Source organism: Rana temporaria, chromosome 10, assembly GCF_905171775.1.
Source record: "Rana temporaria chromosome 10, aRanTem1.1, whole genome shotgun sequence".
NCBI classification, from domain to species: Eukaryota; Metazoa; Chordata; class Amphibia; order Anura; family Ranidae; genus Rana; species Rana temporaria.
This window is the reverse complement of record NC_053498.1, coordinates 133,555,958-133,574,375: the sequence shown is the minus strand read 5'-3', so window position 1 is coordinate 133,574,375 and position 18,418 is coordinate 133,555,958. Positions and strand designations below refer to the sequence as shown.

The 18,418-nt window shown below is 46.3% G+C and overlaps 1 protein-coding gene across 1 annotated transcript; it reads left to right on the top strand.

The window, feature by feature from the left end:
- The first annotated feature begins 1,449 nt into the window (after positions 1-1,449).
- Positions 1,450-15,326, top strand: LOC120915639 (indolethylamine N-methyltransferase-like). The gene is made up of 3 exons (XM_040326310.1): positions 1,450-1,635; positions 4,247-4,454; positions 14,735-15,326. The coding sequence occupies exons 1-3, from the start codon at positions 1,485-1,487 to the stop codon at positions 15,156-15,158; spliced, it is 783 nt and encodes a 260-aa protein (XP_040182244.1). The 5' UTR covers positions 1,450-1,484; the 3' UTR covers positions 15,159-15,326.
- The last annotated feature ends 3,092 nt before the right edge of the window (positions 15,327-18,418 follow it).

Here is an 18,418-nt window from a genome sequence, read left to right as displayed (position 1 = left end):
TGCTGGGGGGGAGGATGGGGTCAGTGTCAGTGCCCGGGGAGAGGATGGGATCAGTGTCAGTGTCCGGCGGGGGGGTGGGATCAGTGTCAGTGCCGGGGGGAGGATGGGATCAGTGTCAGTGCCCAGGGGGTGATGGGATCAGTGTCAGTGCCCGGGGGAGGATGGAATCAGTGTCAGTGCCTGGGGGGAGGGTGGGATCAGTGTCAGTGCCCGGGGGGTGATGGGATCAGTGTCAGTGCCGGGGGGGATGATGGGATCAGTGTCAGTGCCCGGGGGGAGGGTGGGATCAGTGTCAGTGCCGGGGGGAGGATGGGATCAGTGTCAGTGCCCGGGGGGAGGGTGGGATCAGTGTTAGTGCCGGGGGGAGGATGGGATATCAGTGTCAGTGCCGGGGGGAGGATGGGATCAGTGTCAGTGCCCGGGGGGGGGGTGGGATCAGTGTCAGTGCCCGGGGGGGGGGTGGGATCAGTGTCAGTGCCCGGGGGGGGGGAGGATGGGATCAGTGTCAGTGCCTGGGTGGAGGGTGGTGGGATCAGTCTCAGTGCCGGGGGGGTAGTGGGAGAGGATGGTGGGATCAGTGTCAGTGCCCGGGGGGAGGATGGGATCAGTGTCCGGGGGGAGGATGGGATCAGTGTCCGTGCCGGGGGGTGGTGGGATCAGTGTCAGTGCCGGGGGGGATTGTGGGATCAGTGTCAGTGCCGGGGGGGATGGTGGGATCAGTGTCAGTGCTGGGGGGTGAGTCCCTTAATATTAGCAGCCCCCCTAAGGCCCCATTCACACCTGAGCGTTTTGTCGCCTGAAGCGCGACGCTCCAAAACGCTAGAGGGGAAAAAATAGGGGTTAAAACCTTTATTAGGCAATATATGGAGGTACCTCATGCTATAAAAACCTGACGGTGAACATAAAAAAACAACTGGCTACCTAGCGTCACCAGTGACACTAATACGGCGATCAGAAAAAATATCGCTTAGTGACACTGGCGAAAGGGGGTGAAAGGGTTACCTGGGGGCGATCAAGGGGTTAAACTTTAGCGCTGGGCTATGGAGCGGGCAGAAACCCCTGGCTTAGGCTCTCAGTGGCACACTGAGAGTCTGAGCCGGGTGCCGGTCAAGGCATGTGGGCGGATCCCGACTTTATTTTCACAATCTTACCTGAGCCTGGTCCGGCTCTGTGATATCAGCTGACAGCGGGCTTCAGTCTGTTAAAAGCGGATCACAGGAGTGCAGAATGAACTGTATTTCTGTGATCCATAAAAAAAGCACAGCAAACTAGTTTTGGCTGTACTTCTCCTTTAAACATTTGAAAACTCAGATGACAATCATGAGTCAGTCAGCACTATTCACATGACTACTTTGTAAATATATTTATGCTTATATTAAATTCAAACGTAACCACCTTATTTTAACTGAATATAAATAGAACTTCAACATTAAAGTTTTGTCAAAAGCAGAAACCAAAGAGGTGAAGTTCAGCATTGCAGGACGATGGATTCCACAACACCTAAACTCTATCATGTACATGGAATGGATTCTAGAGATCATCTGGATTTATATTTATCTAATAAGGAGGGCATGGTCTTTGCAGACGATATTATAAAATTTCCAATGGTGAATCTTTACTATCTGCTCAGCAACGGTATGTATAGCATATATTGATATATTGTTAATAAATCTAAGAATATCACTCACATAAGTTCGACCCGAACATAAAGCTCATCCCTAGTCCTCATAGCTCTGTCCTCACAGCTTCCTGTTGCTGTTTGTGGTGGAAAACTCGATTTCATGCCCAGAAATTTAGCTGTTTCTATAGAAAAAGTTATCACCTCACTATGGGCTGCTCCACAATTTGTTGTGTCACAACCTACTATTTAAATTGATTTGATTGAGATTTTATATCACTAATGTACATAAAATTACATTTAATTTGTAAGCAACTTTTGGATAATTAAAGTTCCTGGAGTAAGCAAGTCCAGGATAAGGGTTTAGACAAGTACCAATCAAGGTTAGATTCTAGAAATATTTTGAAAAACTTCCCCTGTGGGCTTTTAAAAACATTTTATTGTGAAAAGCTGTCTTTTTGTGCCAACTCCATGGGAGGCAAACAACAACTTCAAGATTAAGCCTCATTTACTCCATCCAATGGCGCAATAAAGGGATGGAGAACTCCAACTTGAGATGGAGAGGTCAACAGTGGCAGCCTGATCCAAAGAAGATTATTGTAAAACAGAATCATAAACTGGTACCACATTATGATGAGACAATAAGAAATTATCATTTATTTCTGATGAATATGTCACTCTTATGCCGCGTGCACACGGTCGTTTTTTGTGATGAAGAAATAAAACAATGTTTTTTATCATGAAACAAAACAAAGTTTTTTAAACTTCATTTTAAAAAACGACGTTGCCTACACACCATCGTTTTTTCAAAATGCTCTAGCAAAGCGCGGTTATGTTCAGCACGTACGACGGCACTCTGTTCCATTCAAGCTTGAGTCATAACTTGCTTCTGAGCATGCGCGGGTTTAAAAACGTTGTTTTAAACGTTGTTTTACCCACACACTATCATTTTAAATGACACAAAAAACGACGTTTTGAAAAACGACACAAAAAATTGAAGCATGCTCCAATTTTTTTTTTTGTCGTTTTTCAGAAGACATAAAACAACATTTTCCCCACACACGGTCATTTTAAATGACGTTTTTAAAAACGTTGTTTTTTTTCATCACAAAAAACGACCGTCTGTACGCGGCATTAGTCATTATATTATCACTTTGTATATATTTGCTTGCAAAAGGTCAATTCATAAACATTGTCATACTTGTTTTCTATCTTTGAGGCTCCATTTACACTTGTACGACTTGTGATGTGACTTTGAACCCCAAAGTCACATGACAAGTTGGACCCCATGTTTTTCAATGAGTACCGTTTATATCTGTGTGACTTAAAGTCACAGCAACTTTTATGCCTCATACACACGATCGGACATTCCGACAACAAAACAGTGGATTTTTTCCCGACGGATTGTTCGCTCAAACTTGTCTTGCATACCCACGGTCAAACAAATGTTGTCGGAAATTCCGATCACCAAGAACGCGGTGACGTACAACACTACAACGAGCCAAGAAAAGTGATTCATGATTCCGAGCATGCGTCAAATTGATTCCGAGCATTGACTACAAATGATCGGAATTCCAACAAGAACTTTTGTTGTCGGAAAAATTGAGAACCAGCCCTCAATCATTTGTTTTCCGAAATTCCGACAGCAAATGTCCGATGGAGCCTACACGCGTTCGGAATATCCGACCAAAAGCTCATAGCGAACATTTGTTGCCAGACTTTAGTCCGACTTTCATGCGACATGAGAACCATAGACTTCAATGTAAACCCTCAGAGCACACACAGTCACATGGTCAAAACCAAAGTTGCAACAAAGGTACACTCGTCCAAAGTTGCATCAAAATCACATCAAAGTTGCACTGTAAAGTTGCAATTGAAATCGAATGAATGTGTGAATCAGTTAGCAAAAACATTTCTTATTTTAGTCTCGATAAAGTGTATAGCTCAGGGACAGGACTCAGAAGTTCAAGAAATTTGAATGGGCAGGCACACACATGAAATTTACTCTCACAGTGACACTGACAGCAGCACAGATGATGATGACACCACACCGACACGACATGTCCCCTCCTGAGTCACAGTGACAGTCTCTCTCCATGTCAAGGTGCTCCCTTCTTGCCTTGCTGCCATCCTGAAGACCCGCACACGAGGCTCTTGATACTCCGTTTGGCTCATTTGCACCATGACATCACACAACACGTTGAAGCGCTGCCTCCGCCAGCCCTGCCAAAACACATTGTAGCAGGCACTTGGATGGCCTCGGCTGGCTTCGAACCAGAACTGCGAACCAAGCGTCACAGCCATATTTTTTACTGGCAACCTTTTCCTGTCACTGGCATTTACTGACAGGAGAAAATACTGACTGTTGGCAACACTGCTCTGCCCCCTTTATACTCACCTTACCCTTTCTCAGCTCCTTGCTGATCTGGGTCTTACTGTAATTCATATATGGAGGATAATGTGACATATAATGGTGGCTGGGCCATATCCTATATTGGTTGGGAACAATTTTATAAAGCTATATTCACCTAGCAGTGTCATTAGATGCCAACTGTAATAAAAAGGTGAAATTTGTTGGCAGTGAAAATCGTTTTGGGTAAAATAACTGAATCTGTAATATTCCTCCAGGTCGAATTGAGGGTAAGTTTTTGATTGACATCAGCATTGGTTCCTTCATTCACCATCTTTATTCCGCCTCCAATTTCTTCAAAAAAATTATCATATTAAAATTCCAAGAGAAATGTATCATGGAACTGAGTAGATGGCTACATGACCGTACCGGAGCATATGATTGGTCGCATACATCATCAGCCGCAGCTGAGTTAGAAGGAACGAGGTGACTTATCCCCTAATGTTTTATCACTTTCTTATTTTTAAATTTTAGGTTGCAGAAGATTATTTCTTTAAAGGCAACTTTAATTGTTTTTGAGTATATTTCATTTATTAAGTTATTTAAAATATAACCTTTTTTTCATGTTTTTAGTCAGGTAACTTTGAAATATTGCATTTGAAAAGTTCAAAGTTTTCATCCATCAGATGGAGCTCTCAGCTCTTTATAATATTTGTATCCAGGCTCTCCCTATCTACTGTGCTGCAATAAGACTATTCACAATGTTTAAAGTAGAAGTCCAGTCACATCCTATCTAAACGTAACCCTGCTTGCACCCCCATTCTAAGACCTATACCAGTGATGGCGAACCTTGGCACCCCAGATGTTTTAGAACTGCATTTCCCATGATGCTCATGCACTCTGCAGTATAGGGAAACATAGTTCCAAAACATCTGGGGTGCGAAGGTTCACCATAACTGCCCTAAACTAACTACACTGTAAAGTAAAAATGTCTATACTTACCTATTCTAAAGGCCCCATCCGGTCTGGTCACATGATCGGCTCCCAGCGCAGGCTTCAGTGTATTGGAGAGTTAACTGACTACAAATGCCCCATAGTAAGCCTATGGGTGACAAGTAATCACCGCTCAAGGTCGGTTTCCACCAGAACCACCTGCACTGCACACTACCTCTGTTCATTACAGGCTTCACAGTAGAGGAAAAGGGTCTGGTTGGCACATCGGATAAAATCACCTTTATTTAGAAACATTCCAAATAGACACTCCACAATGTACAATTGAGGAAAAATAGCACTAGCTGGTGTGCCATTTTCCCCCGATTGTACAATGTGGAGTGTCTATTCGGAAAGTGTCTAAATAAAGGTGATTTTATTGCATGTGCGGCCAAACAGACCTTTTTCCACTTTTGTGAAGCCTATGGGTAATGTCACTCAGGCATTGCAGCCGTTGTCAGCGATCTCGCATCTTCACTGAAGCCAGCTGCTGAGTAATCATGTGACTGGACCAGAGCACCTTCAGAATAGGTAAGTATAGACATCTTCCTTTACAGGGTAGTTAATATAGGGCTTAGAATGGGGGTGGGAGCAGGTTGAAGTTTGGATAATATTTGATTGGATGTAGCTCGATCTGTAATTTATATTTAGAACTTAGATCAGCGATGCCTTGGAGTTGGGCAGTTCCAGCTCTCTCTAGATTTAACTGGTAGACAGCAGCTTGAATTGATTCTATTTGAATTTTGGGAAATGGTTATATTCTTTCTATTCTATTCTAGTGTTTTTTTTATTCTATTCTTTTTCTATTTTTTTTTCTATTCAATTCTTTTCTATTTTATTCTAAATTAGAATTTCGGAAGATGGTTATATCTGTTCTGTACTATTGTATTCTATTGTTTTTTTCTATACTATTCTGTTATTTTCTATAACTAAATTGTCATGGAAGCATGAATCAGACGTACAACACAAATAAATGAATAAGGCGATTTTATTGAAAATCAAACAGCAAGATCAAAGTCCACGCTGACGATCAAAACTGCCAGAAGAGTCGTCCAACAAAGCCAGGGTCGATAGCCAGGGATGGGAGTCAGCCAAGCCGTAGTCTGTAGCCAGAGACGGGGTGAAACGAAGCCAGGAATCAGGAACCAGAAGGAACGTCCGTAGCCGGGTTGGTCACCAGGAGCAAGCAGCACGATCATGGATGAGGTATCAGACGAAAGGCCCAAGCAAGGAAATGCTGCAGCTGCCGTGATATATATATGCTGAGCCGCAGGGTGAGGCAGGTTACAAAAACCCCATGAAGCAAGATGGCTGCCAGCACATGTCAGTGAAGAGAAGCCTGCAAAGAGGTATTGACGTGATAAGCTCGGAGTATTGACGTGATAAGGCATCCGCCCTGACGTTCTTGGAACCGGGTAAGTAGGAGACCACGTAATTAAAGCGTGACAGGAACAGAGCCCATCTGGCCTGACGGGGTGTTAATCTCTTGGCCTCAAAAAGGTACGTCAGATTCTTGTGGTCGGTCAGGATGAGAACCGGAACCACAGAACCCTCGAGCAAGTGCCTCCATTCTTTGAGAGCCTGCACGATAGCTAACAGCTCTCTGTCACCAATCTGGTAGTTGCATTCCGCAGGAGACAGTTTCCTGGAGTAGAACCCACATGGAAGCAGGGGTCCCTCTGGTGTCTGACGCTGAGACAGAAGGGCGCCTACTCCCGTCTCAGAGGCATCCACCTCAAGGACGAAGAGCAACCCAGGATTGGGATGAAACAGTATTGGAGCCGAAGCAAAGGCTGATTTTAGAGCCTCAAAAGCCAGGATGGCCTCGGACGGCCAATCATGGGGATTACTGCCCTTCCTGGTCAGATCCGTGAGAGGCTTGGCCAGCATGGAGAAGTCCCTGATGAACTTCCGGTAATAATTGGTGAAGCCCAAAAAGCGCTGCAGGGAACGAAGACCAGTGGGCTGTGGCCACTGTAGGACTGCCGAAACCTTCTCAGGGTCCATGGAGAACCCCTCCGCGGAAATGATGTAACCCAGGAAGGTTACCTGGGACCGGTGAAATTCGCATTTCTCAAGCTTACAGAAAAGCTTGTTCTCTCGTAACCGTTGCAACACTCGCTTGACATCCAGAATGTGGACCTCCATGGATTCGGAATATACCAAGATATCATCCAAATAGACCACTACACACTGCTGCAACAGGTCACGAAAAACATCATTGATAAATTCATGAAAGACTGTGGGCGCATTGCACAACCCAAAGGGCATAACCAGGGATTCCTAATGACCGGTCCTGGTGTTGAACGCGGTCTTCCACTTATCACCCTTCCTGATCCTTACAAGGTTGTACGCAGCCCTCAGGTCGAGTTTGGTAAAGACCGTTGCCCCCTTGAGACGGAAATCAACGGAATCGGGTATGCATTCTTAATCGTGATGCGATTTAGGCCCCTATAGTCGATGCACGGCCTCAATTCTCCGCCCTTCTTCTTTACAAAGAAAAATCCAGCCCCCGCTGGGTAAGAGGATTTGCGAATGTGCCCCCGAGAAAGCTCCTCCCTCACGTACCCCTCCATGGCTTCATTCTCAGGAACTGACAGTGGATATACCCTGCCACGAGGAGCAATGGCACCAGGTTGTAAATCTATGGCACAATCGTATGGGCGGTGCGGAGGCAGGGCACCAGCGCGCACCTTATCGAATACATCTAGGTACTCCCTGTATTCAGAGGGCAACACGGAGTCCGAGGAGGCACACAACACCTTGACAGGCCCATGGATGCAACTAGCCCCACACTGTGGGGACCACGAGAGGATCTCAGCCGATCTCCAATTGAAAGTCGGATTATGCCTCTGGAGCCAGGGGTACCCCAAGACCACCGAGTAGTGAGGAGACGAAATGACTTAAAGGCAGACCGACTCCCTGTGAACGGCCCCAATGGCTATCTCCACTGGAAGGGTCTCATGAGTCACCTGCGGTGGCTGAAGGGGTCTGCCGTCAATCGCCTCAAGAACCAGCGGAGAAGCTCGAGCCTGCAGAGGAATGGAGTTTGCGGCAGCAAATCTACTGTCGATGAAAAGACCACCAGCACCAGAATCCACCAACGCCTGGGCCGCCACCGAGCCCCCGGCCCAGGAGAGGACAATGGTGAGCAGTGGTTTATTAACACGGGAAACCGGGGATGAAGAAACTCCACCCAAGATCTGTCCCCGACAGGATCTCAGGTGCGAGCGTTTCCCGGACGGTTCGGACATGACAACCGAAAATGCCCACTGAGACCGCAGTACATGCAACGACCCTCACGTCTCTGAAGTGCCCTCTCCCCCTCAGACAGGCGAGCAAACCCCAGCTGCATGGGCTCACCCCCAGACACGTCAACCCCAGGAGGCGTGGGAGGAGAGGGAGGCACGGGTGGGACAGCAAACGTAGGCGCCAATCTGCTGGGAGGCCTCCGCAGGCTCTCCTTAAAGGAAGGTCTCTCCCTGAGTCTGGTGTCAATCAATATCAGGAAAGAAATGAGAGCCTCGAGCTCCACGGGTAGGTCCTTAGCCACAATCTCATCTTTCAGGGTGTCAGAGAGACCATGGGAGAAGGCTGCCACCAGGGCCTCATTATTCCAGCCCACCTCTGCTGCCAGGGTACGAAACTCAATGGCGTATTCGGCTACCGATCGTGAACCCTGTCTGATGGACATGAGGAGCTTCGCAGCAGAGGCAGAGCAAGCCGGCACATCGAAAGCCCTCTGAAGAGAAGCAACAAAACCGGAAAACTCAGCAACCACCGGATTATTGTCCTCCCATAAGGGACTTACCCAGGCCAAGGCCTTGTCAGAGAGCAGCGAGATCAGGAAGCCCACCTTCGATCTCTCAGTAGGGAAAGCATGTGGCAGCAACTCGAAATAAATGTCCACTTGGTTAAGGAAGCTACGACACTGAGTTGGCTCACCCCCAAAGCGATGTGGGAGGGGGGCAGAACCGGTCATTCCCCGCGACACCGCAGGCGCAACAACGGGTGCCGGGGTAGACTCTGGCGCAACAACCGGAGCGGCAGTAGGAGCGAAAACAGGAGCGACAACCGGCCTATCAGCAACAGGAGCGAGATGAGCAGTGCGTGCAAGCAGGGTTTGCAACACCTGAGCGAACTGACCCAGCAGGCGATCCTGCTGATCAAGTCTGGCAACCAGCATGGGTAGCGTGGATGGCCCTGTACCGTCAGGATTCATGGCTTGGGCCTAATGTCATGGAAGCATGAATCAGACGTACAACACAAATAAATGAATAAGGGGATTTTATTGAAAATCAAACAGCAAGATCAAACGATCGAAACTGCCAGAAGAGTCGTCCAACAAAGCCAGGGTCGATAGCCAGGGATGGGAGTCAGCCAAGCCGGAGTCTGTAGCCAGAGACGGGGTGAAACAAAGCCGGGAATCAGGAACCAGAAGGAACGTCCGTAGCCGGGTTGGTCACCAGGAGCAAGCAGCACGATCATGGATGAGGTATCAGACGAAAGGCCCAAGCAAGGAAATGCTGCAGCTGCCGTGATATATATATATGCTGAGCAGTCAGCTCCTCCCAGTGGGAGGGAGGAGCTGCAGGGTGAGGCAGGTTACAAGAACCCCATGAAGCAAGATGGCTGCCAGCACATGTCAGTGAAGAGAAGCCTGCAAAGAGGTAAGACCATGACATAAATAAATAATCAGGCCCAGATTCTCAAAGAAGTTACGCCGGCGTATCTCGAGATGCGCGGCGTAAGTGTATATATACGCCGGCATATCTATGCGCCGTACCCACAGAACCAGATACGCCTGAAAATAGGCTTCTTCCGACCGACGTAACTTTTCTACGCCGCCGTAGCGTGGGCGCATATTTACGCTGGGCGCATCTGGCGCTCACATTGATTTTGTATTCAAATATGCAAATGAGGGAGATACGCCGATTCCCGAACGTACGTACGTACGTACGCCCGACGCAGGCTACGCGCGGTGCGCGTAAGCTGTACGTCCGGCCTAAAGTTACCCCTCATAAAGCAGGGGTAACTTTGCACCAGACGTGTGCAGGTCAGCTGGAGAGCAGCTTCAGCAGCACCGTTACGGACGAGCTGAGCAACCACACTTGCAGGACAACACATCCGTATGCCAACATGCCAGGGGCAGGCATGGTCATAGCACTACTAGTGTGTGCCCAGGTGCAAAGAAGGAGGAGGGCACAGGAGAGGATATACCGAACGCGCATGAACATCTTTGGCATGGGGGATTCGGAGGTGTATCTTATCTTCAGATTCAACACTGATGCCATCCTGGAATTAGCCACAACCATGCATGATGACATCACCAGCCAGACACACCGCTCACATGCAGTGCAGCCACTGGTCAAGGTCCTGGCAACACTGCATTTCCTCGCCAGTGGATCTTTTCAGCGTACAAGTGGAGTTTTGGCTGGGATGTCACAAACCAGCATGAGCAGATGTGTGCACCAGGTCGTCCCCGCAATCCTCAGACGCATGACCAACCACATCATCAGACCCACCCAGGAGCACCTGCGGAATAAGGCAATGGTGGATTTTGTCAGAATTGCAGGATTCCCACGCACCGTGGGGGCCATTGATTGCACACATGTGGCACTACGGCCCCCTGTGCCACAGAGCACATATACCGCAATCGGAAGCACTGGCATTCCATCAACGTACAGGCAATAGTCGATGCCCAATGCCTCATATGGCACGTCCGTGCCAAACACCCAGGGGCCAGCCAGGACAGCTACATATACCGTCAAAGCACCATCCCAACGGATTTTGAACAGAACGTGTACGGGAACAGATGGCTGGTTGGTGAGTGACATGGGAGTCAGGCATGACTGTCCGACCCCATGATGCAGACATCACGAGGGGCACATGCACGGCTAACATCCTCCTGTCTTTTCCCTTCCAGGTGACTCTGCATATGCACTTGGACCCCATCTCATGACTCCATTCCGGAACCCCCAAACCAGAGGAGAGAGCAAATACAATGATGCACACATACAGTACAGACCAAAAGTTTGGACACACCTTCTCATTCAAAGGGTTTTCTTTATTTTCATGACTATGAAAATTGTAGATTCACACTGAAGGCATCAAAACTATGAATTAGCACATGTGGAATTATACATAACAAAAAAGTAGGAAACAACTGAAAATATATTTTATATTCTAGGTTCTTCAAAGTAGCCACCTTTTGCTTTGATTACTGCTTGGCACACTCTTGGCATTCTCTTGATGAGCTTCAAGAGGTAGTCACCTGGCGCAGCACCCCATCACTCTCCTTCTTGGTCAAATAGCCCTTACACAGCCTGGAGGTGTGTTTGGGGTCATTGTCCTGTTGAAAAATAAATGATGGTCCAACTAAACGCAAACCGGATGGAATAGCATGCCGCTGCAAGATGCTGTGGTAGCCATGCTGGTTCAGTATGCCTTCAATTTTGATTAAATCCCCAACAGTGTCACCAGCAAAGCACCCCCACACCATCACACCTCCTCCTCCATGCTTCACGGTGGGAACCAGGCATGTAGAGTCCATCCGTTCACCTTTTCTGCATCGCACAAAGACACGGGGGTTGGAACCAAAGATCTCAAGTTTGGACTCATCAGACCAAAGCACAGATTTCCACTGGTCTAATGTCCATTCCGTGTGTTTTTTAGCCCAAACAAGTCTCTTCTGCTTGTTGCCTTTCTTTAGCAGTGGTTTCCTAGCAGATATTCTACCATGAAGGCCTGATTCACACAGTCTCCTCCTAACAGTTCTAGAGCTGTGTCTGCTGCAAAAGGTGGCTACTTTGAAGAACCTAGAATATGAAATATATTTTCAGTTGTATCACACTTTTTGTTATGTATAATTCCACATGTGTTAATTCATAGTTTGATGCCTTCAGTGTGAATCTACAATTTTCATAGTCATGAAAATAAAGAAAACTCTTTAAATGAGAAGGTGTGTCCAAACTTTTGGTCTGTACTGTACGTACCCGTGCAGTGGTGGAACGCACATTTGGCATCCTGAAGTCCCGTTTCCGATGCCTGGATAAATCAGGGGGGACCCTGTTGTATTCCCCAAACTTTGTGTGCCAGATCATCGGTGCATGTTGCATTCTGCACAACTACGCCATGAGAAAGGGCCTGGAGATTGCCCTACGTGAAGACCTGACCCCCGAACCCCAAAGTGTCCCCCTGCCCTAGGCAACCCCGTCTGCTGAGGGATCAGCAGTCAGGAGATACCTTGTGGAACGCATCTTTACAAGTTAAACACACACATTCATCATGACACAAGGAGAATGCACGCATGCACACCACTGTGGTCCCTAGCACACACCCTATATCCACATCACATTGGATTAGCCCAAGTCCACCCTTCAAGATTTGGGAGCAGCAATGCCACGCCAAGGCTCCAAGTATGTTGCTGTCCATTCATACCACATTCACACGGCCGTGGGGATAAATTCTCCCCAACAAGCCAGGGTGACACCCCTTACTGGCAGGAGTGTCACCCCCACATTCACACACCAGTCACACTGTAGCCTGCACTCCTGACCGTGTGCAGGGATATTAAACCAAAAAATACTCATAATCTGAGTGAAAATAATAAAAACACTCATCACCTGAGTATAAAAATTAAACAAAAAAACTCATCATTTGAGCAGAAAAGAAAAGCAAAAAAAAAAATCATCTGCCCTGGTGTGGGCTGTGCCTAGTGCCTAGGCTCCTGGTCTGCAGTTGCCTGGGGGGAGCCTCAGGTGGGGGCGGTTGTGTGGTGGAGGTACATCCCCAAGTCTCTCCCTGGCTGCCAGGCTGCCCTCCAATGCCAGGGCAATGCGGTGGAGGTAAGTGTTTGTCACCACCTGCATCCGCAGCTGGCGGGTGGTGGTATTGCGCAGGTGGCGCCGTGTCTGCCTCCTCTCCTCTTGTACGGCAGCTGCCAGGCTCCTCCCCTCCACCTGCATGGCAGCTGTATTGGCCTAGACTGCCTCTGCCAGGCTCCGGACCTCCGTTACAAGGCCTGATGTGGTGGCCTGCAGTTCCCCCAGACATGTGAGAATCCCTGTACAATTGGCACTCACGTCCTGCAGGCTCTCATTGAAGGCAACATTATGACCGCCTGCTGGGTGAGGGCCTGCTGCACAGATAGCGTACAGGCAGCCTGGGTCTGAGCCGAGGAGGCCAGGCTCTCTGCAACATGGTGCAGGTCCCCCACTAAGGCAGACATGGTGGGTTTGGCGGGCCTGGTCCCTCGCCAAATTCTCCTCCAATGCCTCTGGGACACCCCTTGTTTTATGGGTAGCCTTCCTTGGGGCAGGAAAGGCTTGGGGGCAGGCTGGATGGGGTGGCCCTTGAGGGGCTATCCCTGATGGGGGGGGTGGCCCTTGAGGGGCTATCCCTAATGGGGGTTGAGGTTGGGGAGGGAACAGGTATGTGGGTCTCCTCCACTATAAAGAACCCTTCCTCAATAGTGACCTGCTCCTCTTCCACTTCCTCTACAGGTGAGGAGGGGACACTCTCGGCCAGGGATGGGGTCGGTCGCCCAGCAGCCGACGACGGCCCAGCTACCTCTTGGACATCTGTGGATGACACAAAACATTCACATGTTGGTGGACCCACACACTTGTCACATGTTCCCTTGCCTCCCACACATGCTACACACCAGAGAGAAGATAAAACACACTTACCTGTCCACAAGGGCTGATCGACCGAATCAAAGCCCTCCAGGCCCTCCACCATCTCCATCTCCAGGCACCTGGCAATGATCAGATCATCAGCAGTGAGGGAAATGTTGGTGGCTGGTTCATCTCCTGTGCCACTGGCATGTCTACGGATCTTGCCCAGGTTCTCTTTAACCAGACGCCGCAGATCGTTCATTTTTTTTGTAATATCCCTGGTGGTCCGAGCCGCAATGCCAGGGACATTCACCTGGGTGGTTATTTCCAGCAGGATCCTATCTTTCTCCACCTTGCTGGTAGTGCCAGTCTGTGCCCCATAGAGGCACGCCCCATACTTATTGAGGCCCTCAATAATAAGAGCCTTCTCCTCAGGGGAGTAATTTAGCTTCCTCCGAGTCTTAGCCACTGACAAAAAAATACAAAAGTACTAGCAGTCCTAAAAAATGCTTGTGTACTTTTGCACTTGACGGGCGCATGTCTGGGCGTATTTATGCACTGGGTGTAGGCGTTGGGCCGGCGTATCTTAGGAGTTATGCCGGGCGTAGTTGTGAGCATGCGCAGATGGGTGCAGTCAATCCGTCCACGTCACAGCGCATGCGCCGTTTAAGATACGCCCAACGTAAATCAATGCGACACGGTCGGACCATCATTTGCATGGGGTGACTCCCACTTACGCTGCCCTACGCCGTCGAAAATACGTTACGCTGGCGCATCTTGGTGAGTAATATATTTCTGAATACAGTACATGCCTCTCAGCACTGGTCCGGCGTAGTGTAAATAAGATACGCTACGCCGGCATAAATATGCACCAATGTATCTGAATCTGGCCCACTATGTTTACATTTGCTTAACAAAAAAACAAGCCAAAGGTCTGATCACTGTGTCTGGATACAAGAAGGAAATGCTGTGTGAATGGCTGTGCAGTAGTGGGGAACCCTGCCATTAGCAAATCTTACGGGGGTAGTGCTATACTAATAGGTCAATTTTATTTTAACTTGCCAAATTACAGTCTTAACCAAATTTTTATCACACCATATCACTGTATATTGAAATCTTTCCTGTAATGTCCATATTATTTTTTTTTGTTTTTTTTAGAGATCAACTTCAGGAAAAAGAAATGCGCCTAAGGTCGTCCATCATGCAGATTTTGAAATGTACTTTTGAACAGGAAAACATAACTTCCCCGGTGCTACTACCACTTGCTGATTGTATTATCAGTGCGTGGATACTGGAAGTTATCAGTAAAAATGAAGATGAATACATGAAGAATCTGGAGAAGATAATAAAACTGCTAAAACCCGGAGGCCAACTAATACTTATTGAGTCATTAGATCAAACTTACTGGACTGCTGGAGCACAACGATTCCATTGTTTTAAATATAATGAGGAGTTTGTGAAAAACGCCTTTGGTAAGGTGGGTTTAGTCATTGATTACTGTGCAGTGCAGAGGAGACGCAATGTCAGCGATGTCGCTGATTATAAAGCTATTATATTCATTGTAGGACGCAAAGGGAAGTAGATGACTGAAGACAATAGCATTCATCTCAGTGTGCAAATCTTATAAAGAAACTACAGGCAGCAAATAGAATTAATCATTGAGCTACTAATGGCAGTCAGAAATCACAGCAGTTGCGCTAAAGTCAGTAATGTTATTTTGCATTAATCTGTGTTAAATGTTGTTATCAAATATCACTATCTTAATAAAGATCATTCAGAATATAAATGTGTGTTGACTTGTCTTGGAACAATATTGTAAACCTTTTATGTATACAATATATCTTTTTATCTATTTATTGATAATCAACGCATTTCAGAACATGTACTGTCTCCCTTTCATCAGAATATGGATAAAGATTATATAAAAATACAATATCAGATACAGTGTATGGATAATATATTAGAAAACATAACAAATTAACATTATCAGGTTCAATACCTAAACATTGATACTTTATGAAGAGATGAAACATAGGGAGGTTGTACAGGAGGGCAGGGATGGGTCCCAGATTGCAGCTATATTTCCCCACTATTTGGGTTGTGGTCCCTGTAGTGATATAAATGTGTATAGTGGAGTCCGGTTAGATAATTTATATTTAGGCGTTAGTATGATGACTGTACATTATATTGTCCCGCAGCAACACACCAGGCTCTCCAGAGAGTGCATTTATTTGATTTCCAATACAGAACAAAGTCCAAATTCCACAGATGATACATATCCAACAGAGTAATTCAAAGTTTCATCTTTCCCTAGACCTATATAGAGAATATACTCAGTGACAAGACTGACTGAATGCCAGCTTGTATGTCTCAAATACTGGTCTCATACTGGAGGGAGGGGTTCTTCCAGGTCAACCAAATGTTTCCCTGAATGAATACCCCCTTAAGTCTAATTACCATCAATAAATACTTCCTTATGTATGTAAGCAATTTATCCTTTGAGGTTAGCAGGCCATACCTCACACACACTTAGGTAGTCTTGCATAAGGTTAACACATCAAAGGGTCTTCTGTACCTTTGATATGTTAGAATTCAGCTGGCTTGGACAGTTCAACTGAGTTCCTGGTTAATATAGTAATGTAATACAATATATTGTGCCATACATACCTACACATATATATTAATATTACAACCACTTGAGTCGGTTCTAACTACTAGAACTGACTCATAATTCAAACAACAAACATCATTATGGTTTGAGGTACTGTATGCATTACAATGGCTCATATGAAATATTAAGTTGAGACTGGTTACATCTCTCTTCACCAACCTCTAAAATATCCTCATGAAACAGTTATTAGATAATATAACTTTAGACCATGACTGGAAAAGGATTCAGTAAACATCCGTGGCCCGTATAGCTGTTAGGCCTCATTTCAAAGATTGCTCTTTTTTTTTTTTTTTTTGTAAATCACATCACGATCTTGAATATTGTGCAAAAACGAGCTGATTTCACCGTCCATTCTGACTTCATCACATCTCTCACCATCTCACTGAAAGTAAAGCTTGGTATGTTTTGGGAGGTCCAATCCACATAAGTCCAGGATTCTCTCATCTCCAGGCTCAAAGTTTTCATTTTTAAAGATGCTTTTACACAAACACCAACAAATCTTGAAATTCTACTTTCATCTTCACTTTCAAGGTCAAAAAGGTTTGGATACGGCAGTAAAAATTCTGTGCTGCAAACTATTTCCTTGCACTTGACACCTTCAATCATTAATACACCAATCAGGACACTTGGTTCCTTTAACATCAAACCCTCAATATTCTGAATTTGTTGATTGCCAGCAACAATTTGCTTTCGTAATGTGCTGTAGGCTGACCCCTCATTGCCTTTAATAGAGCTGTTATTTGTATCATTCAGTCCATAATTCCACCAGAATGGTATACCAACATATATATATATATTCCCCCATGCGATGGTTTAGATAGAATCAGCTTGACATCAGTGTTTATCAGATCTTCTGTCCAGACAAGGCGCCAGTGGAAATTCTTTCCAGTATTTTTTTTATGAAAGTTAGAAAGGTCTTTTTCATCCATATATGTCATAGCCTTCAGCATATTATAAACAACTGATTCAACAATGTCTCAAATCATGACTAGAGTGATGAATTTCACTCACCCCTCTTATAAATTTAGGAAAACGACCCAACCTACTATAATTTATGCTATGCTAAGCCATTGTGCAGCATCACCTCAGATGTCAAATCTATTGATATCAATATGCATTATGTCATATGTAGAGATGTTATAAAATTATTTTAGGTTTAAATGCTTCGCTCTGGTTTTAAGATTAAGTTCAAGAAATAAAACATAATAAAAATTAAAAATAAAAATATATCAGGGAAAGGGAGAAAATAAAAAAAAGAGGGTCCATTGATAGTGATATAGGACCAGATTCACAAAGCACTTACGCCGGCGCATCTTGAAGCGCAAAATACGCTAGACACACCATTGTATTTCTATGCTAATATGCAAATGAGGGAGATACGGCGATCCACAAAAGTACGCTTGTGCGGCGTAGGCTACGCCCTGTGCGCATCTGCTAGTTTCACGGTGTAAAAATACACCTTATAAAAGCTGCCCTAATTTTACACCAGCCGTGTAAATGTCAGCTAAAGCAACACTGTTAGGGAAGAGCTGAGCACACACACTTGCAGGACAACAATATGTATGCCAACATGCCAGGGGCATCCATGCTCACAGCTATACTAGTGACTTTAGTAATCGAGGGTACCCCCTCTTCTGAGGGAACAGCAGCCAGGAGACGCCTCGCAGAATGCATCTTTGCACAGTAAACACACACATTAATCATGGCACAATGAGAATGCATGCATGCACACCCATGCATGTGATGTGGTCCCTAGCACAGACACATCACATCCTCATCGAATTGGATTAGACCCAAGTACCCCCCACGGTACTAGGGAGCAGCAACGCCACGCCACGGCTCCAATTATGTCACTGTGCATTCATACACCATTCACATGGACCTGGGATCACTTCTCCCTGGTCCTGGGGATCCCTACTCCACCAAAACTGAGGGTGACACCCTTTTTTCATCAGGAATGTCACCCCCACATTCAAACATCATTCACACACATAAAACAAATCATAATCACAGTATAAGTAAAAAAATAATAAAAATCAAAAATCAAAAGTACAACCAAAATTAATGGCGGCGGCGTGAGCTACAACTGGGCCAGCCACGGGCACGGCCATGGCCAACCAGGGGAGACTCATGGGGGGGGAGCAGGGGAAGGAGGAGCCTCCCCTGGTGAC

Excerpts from the sequence above, each read along its gene's own strand:
- LOC120915639 (XM_040326310.1), top strand. The coding sequence starts at position 1,485 with ATGGATTCCACAACACCTAAACTCTATCATGTACATGGAATGGATTCT. Across the intron at positions 1,636-4,246 it reads TTACTATCTGCTCAGCAACG|GTCGAATTGAGGGTAAGTTT; the intron begins GTATGTATAGCA and ends ATATTCCTCCAG. Across the intron at positions 4,455-14,734 it reads GCTGAGTTAGAAGGAACGAG|AGATCAACTTCAGGAAAAAG; the intron begins GTGACTTATCCC and ends TGTTTTTTTTAG.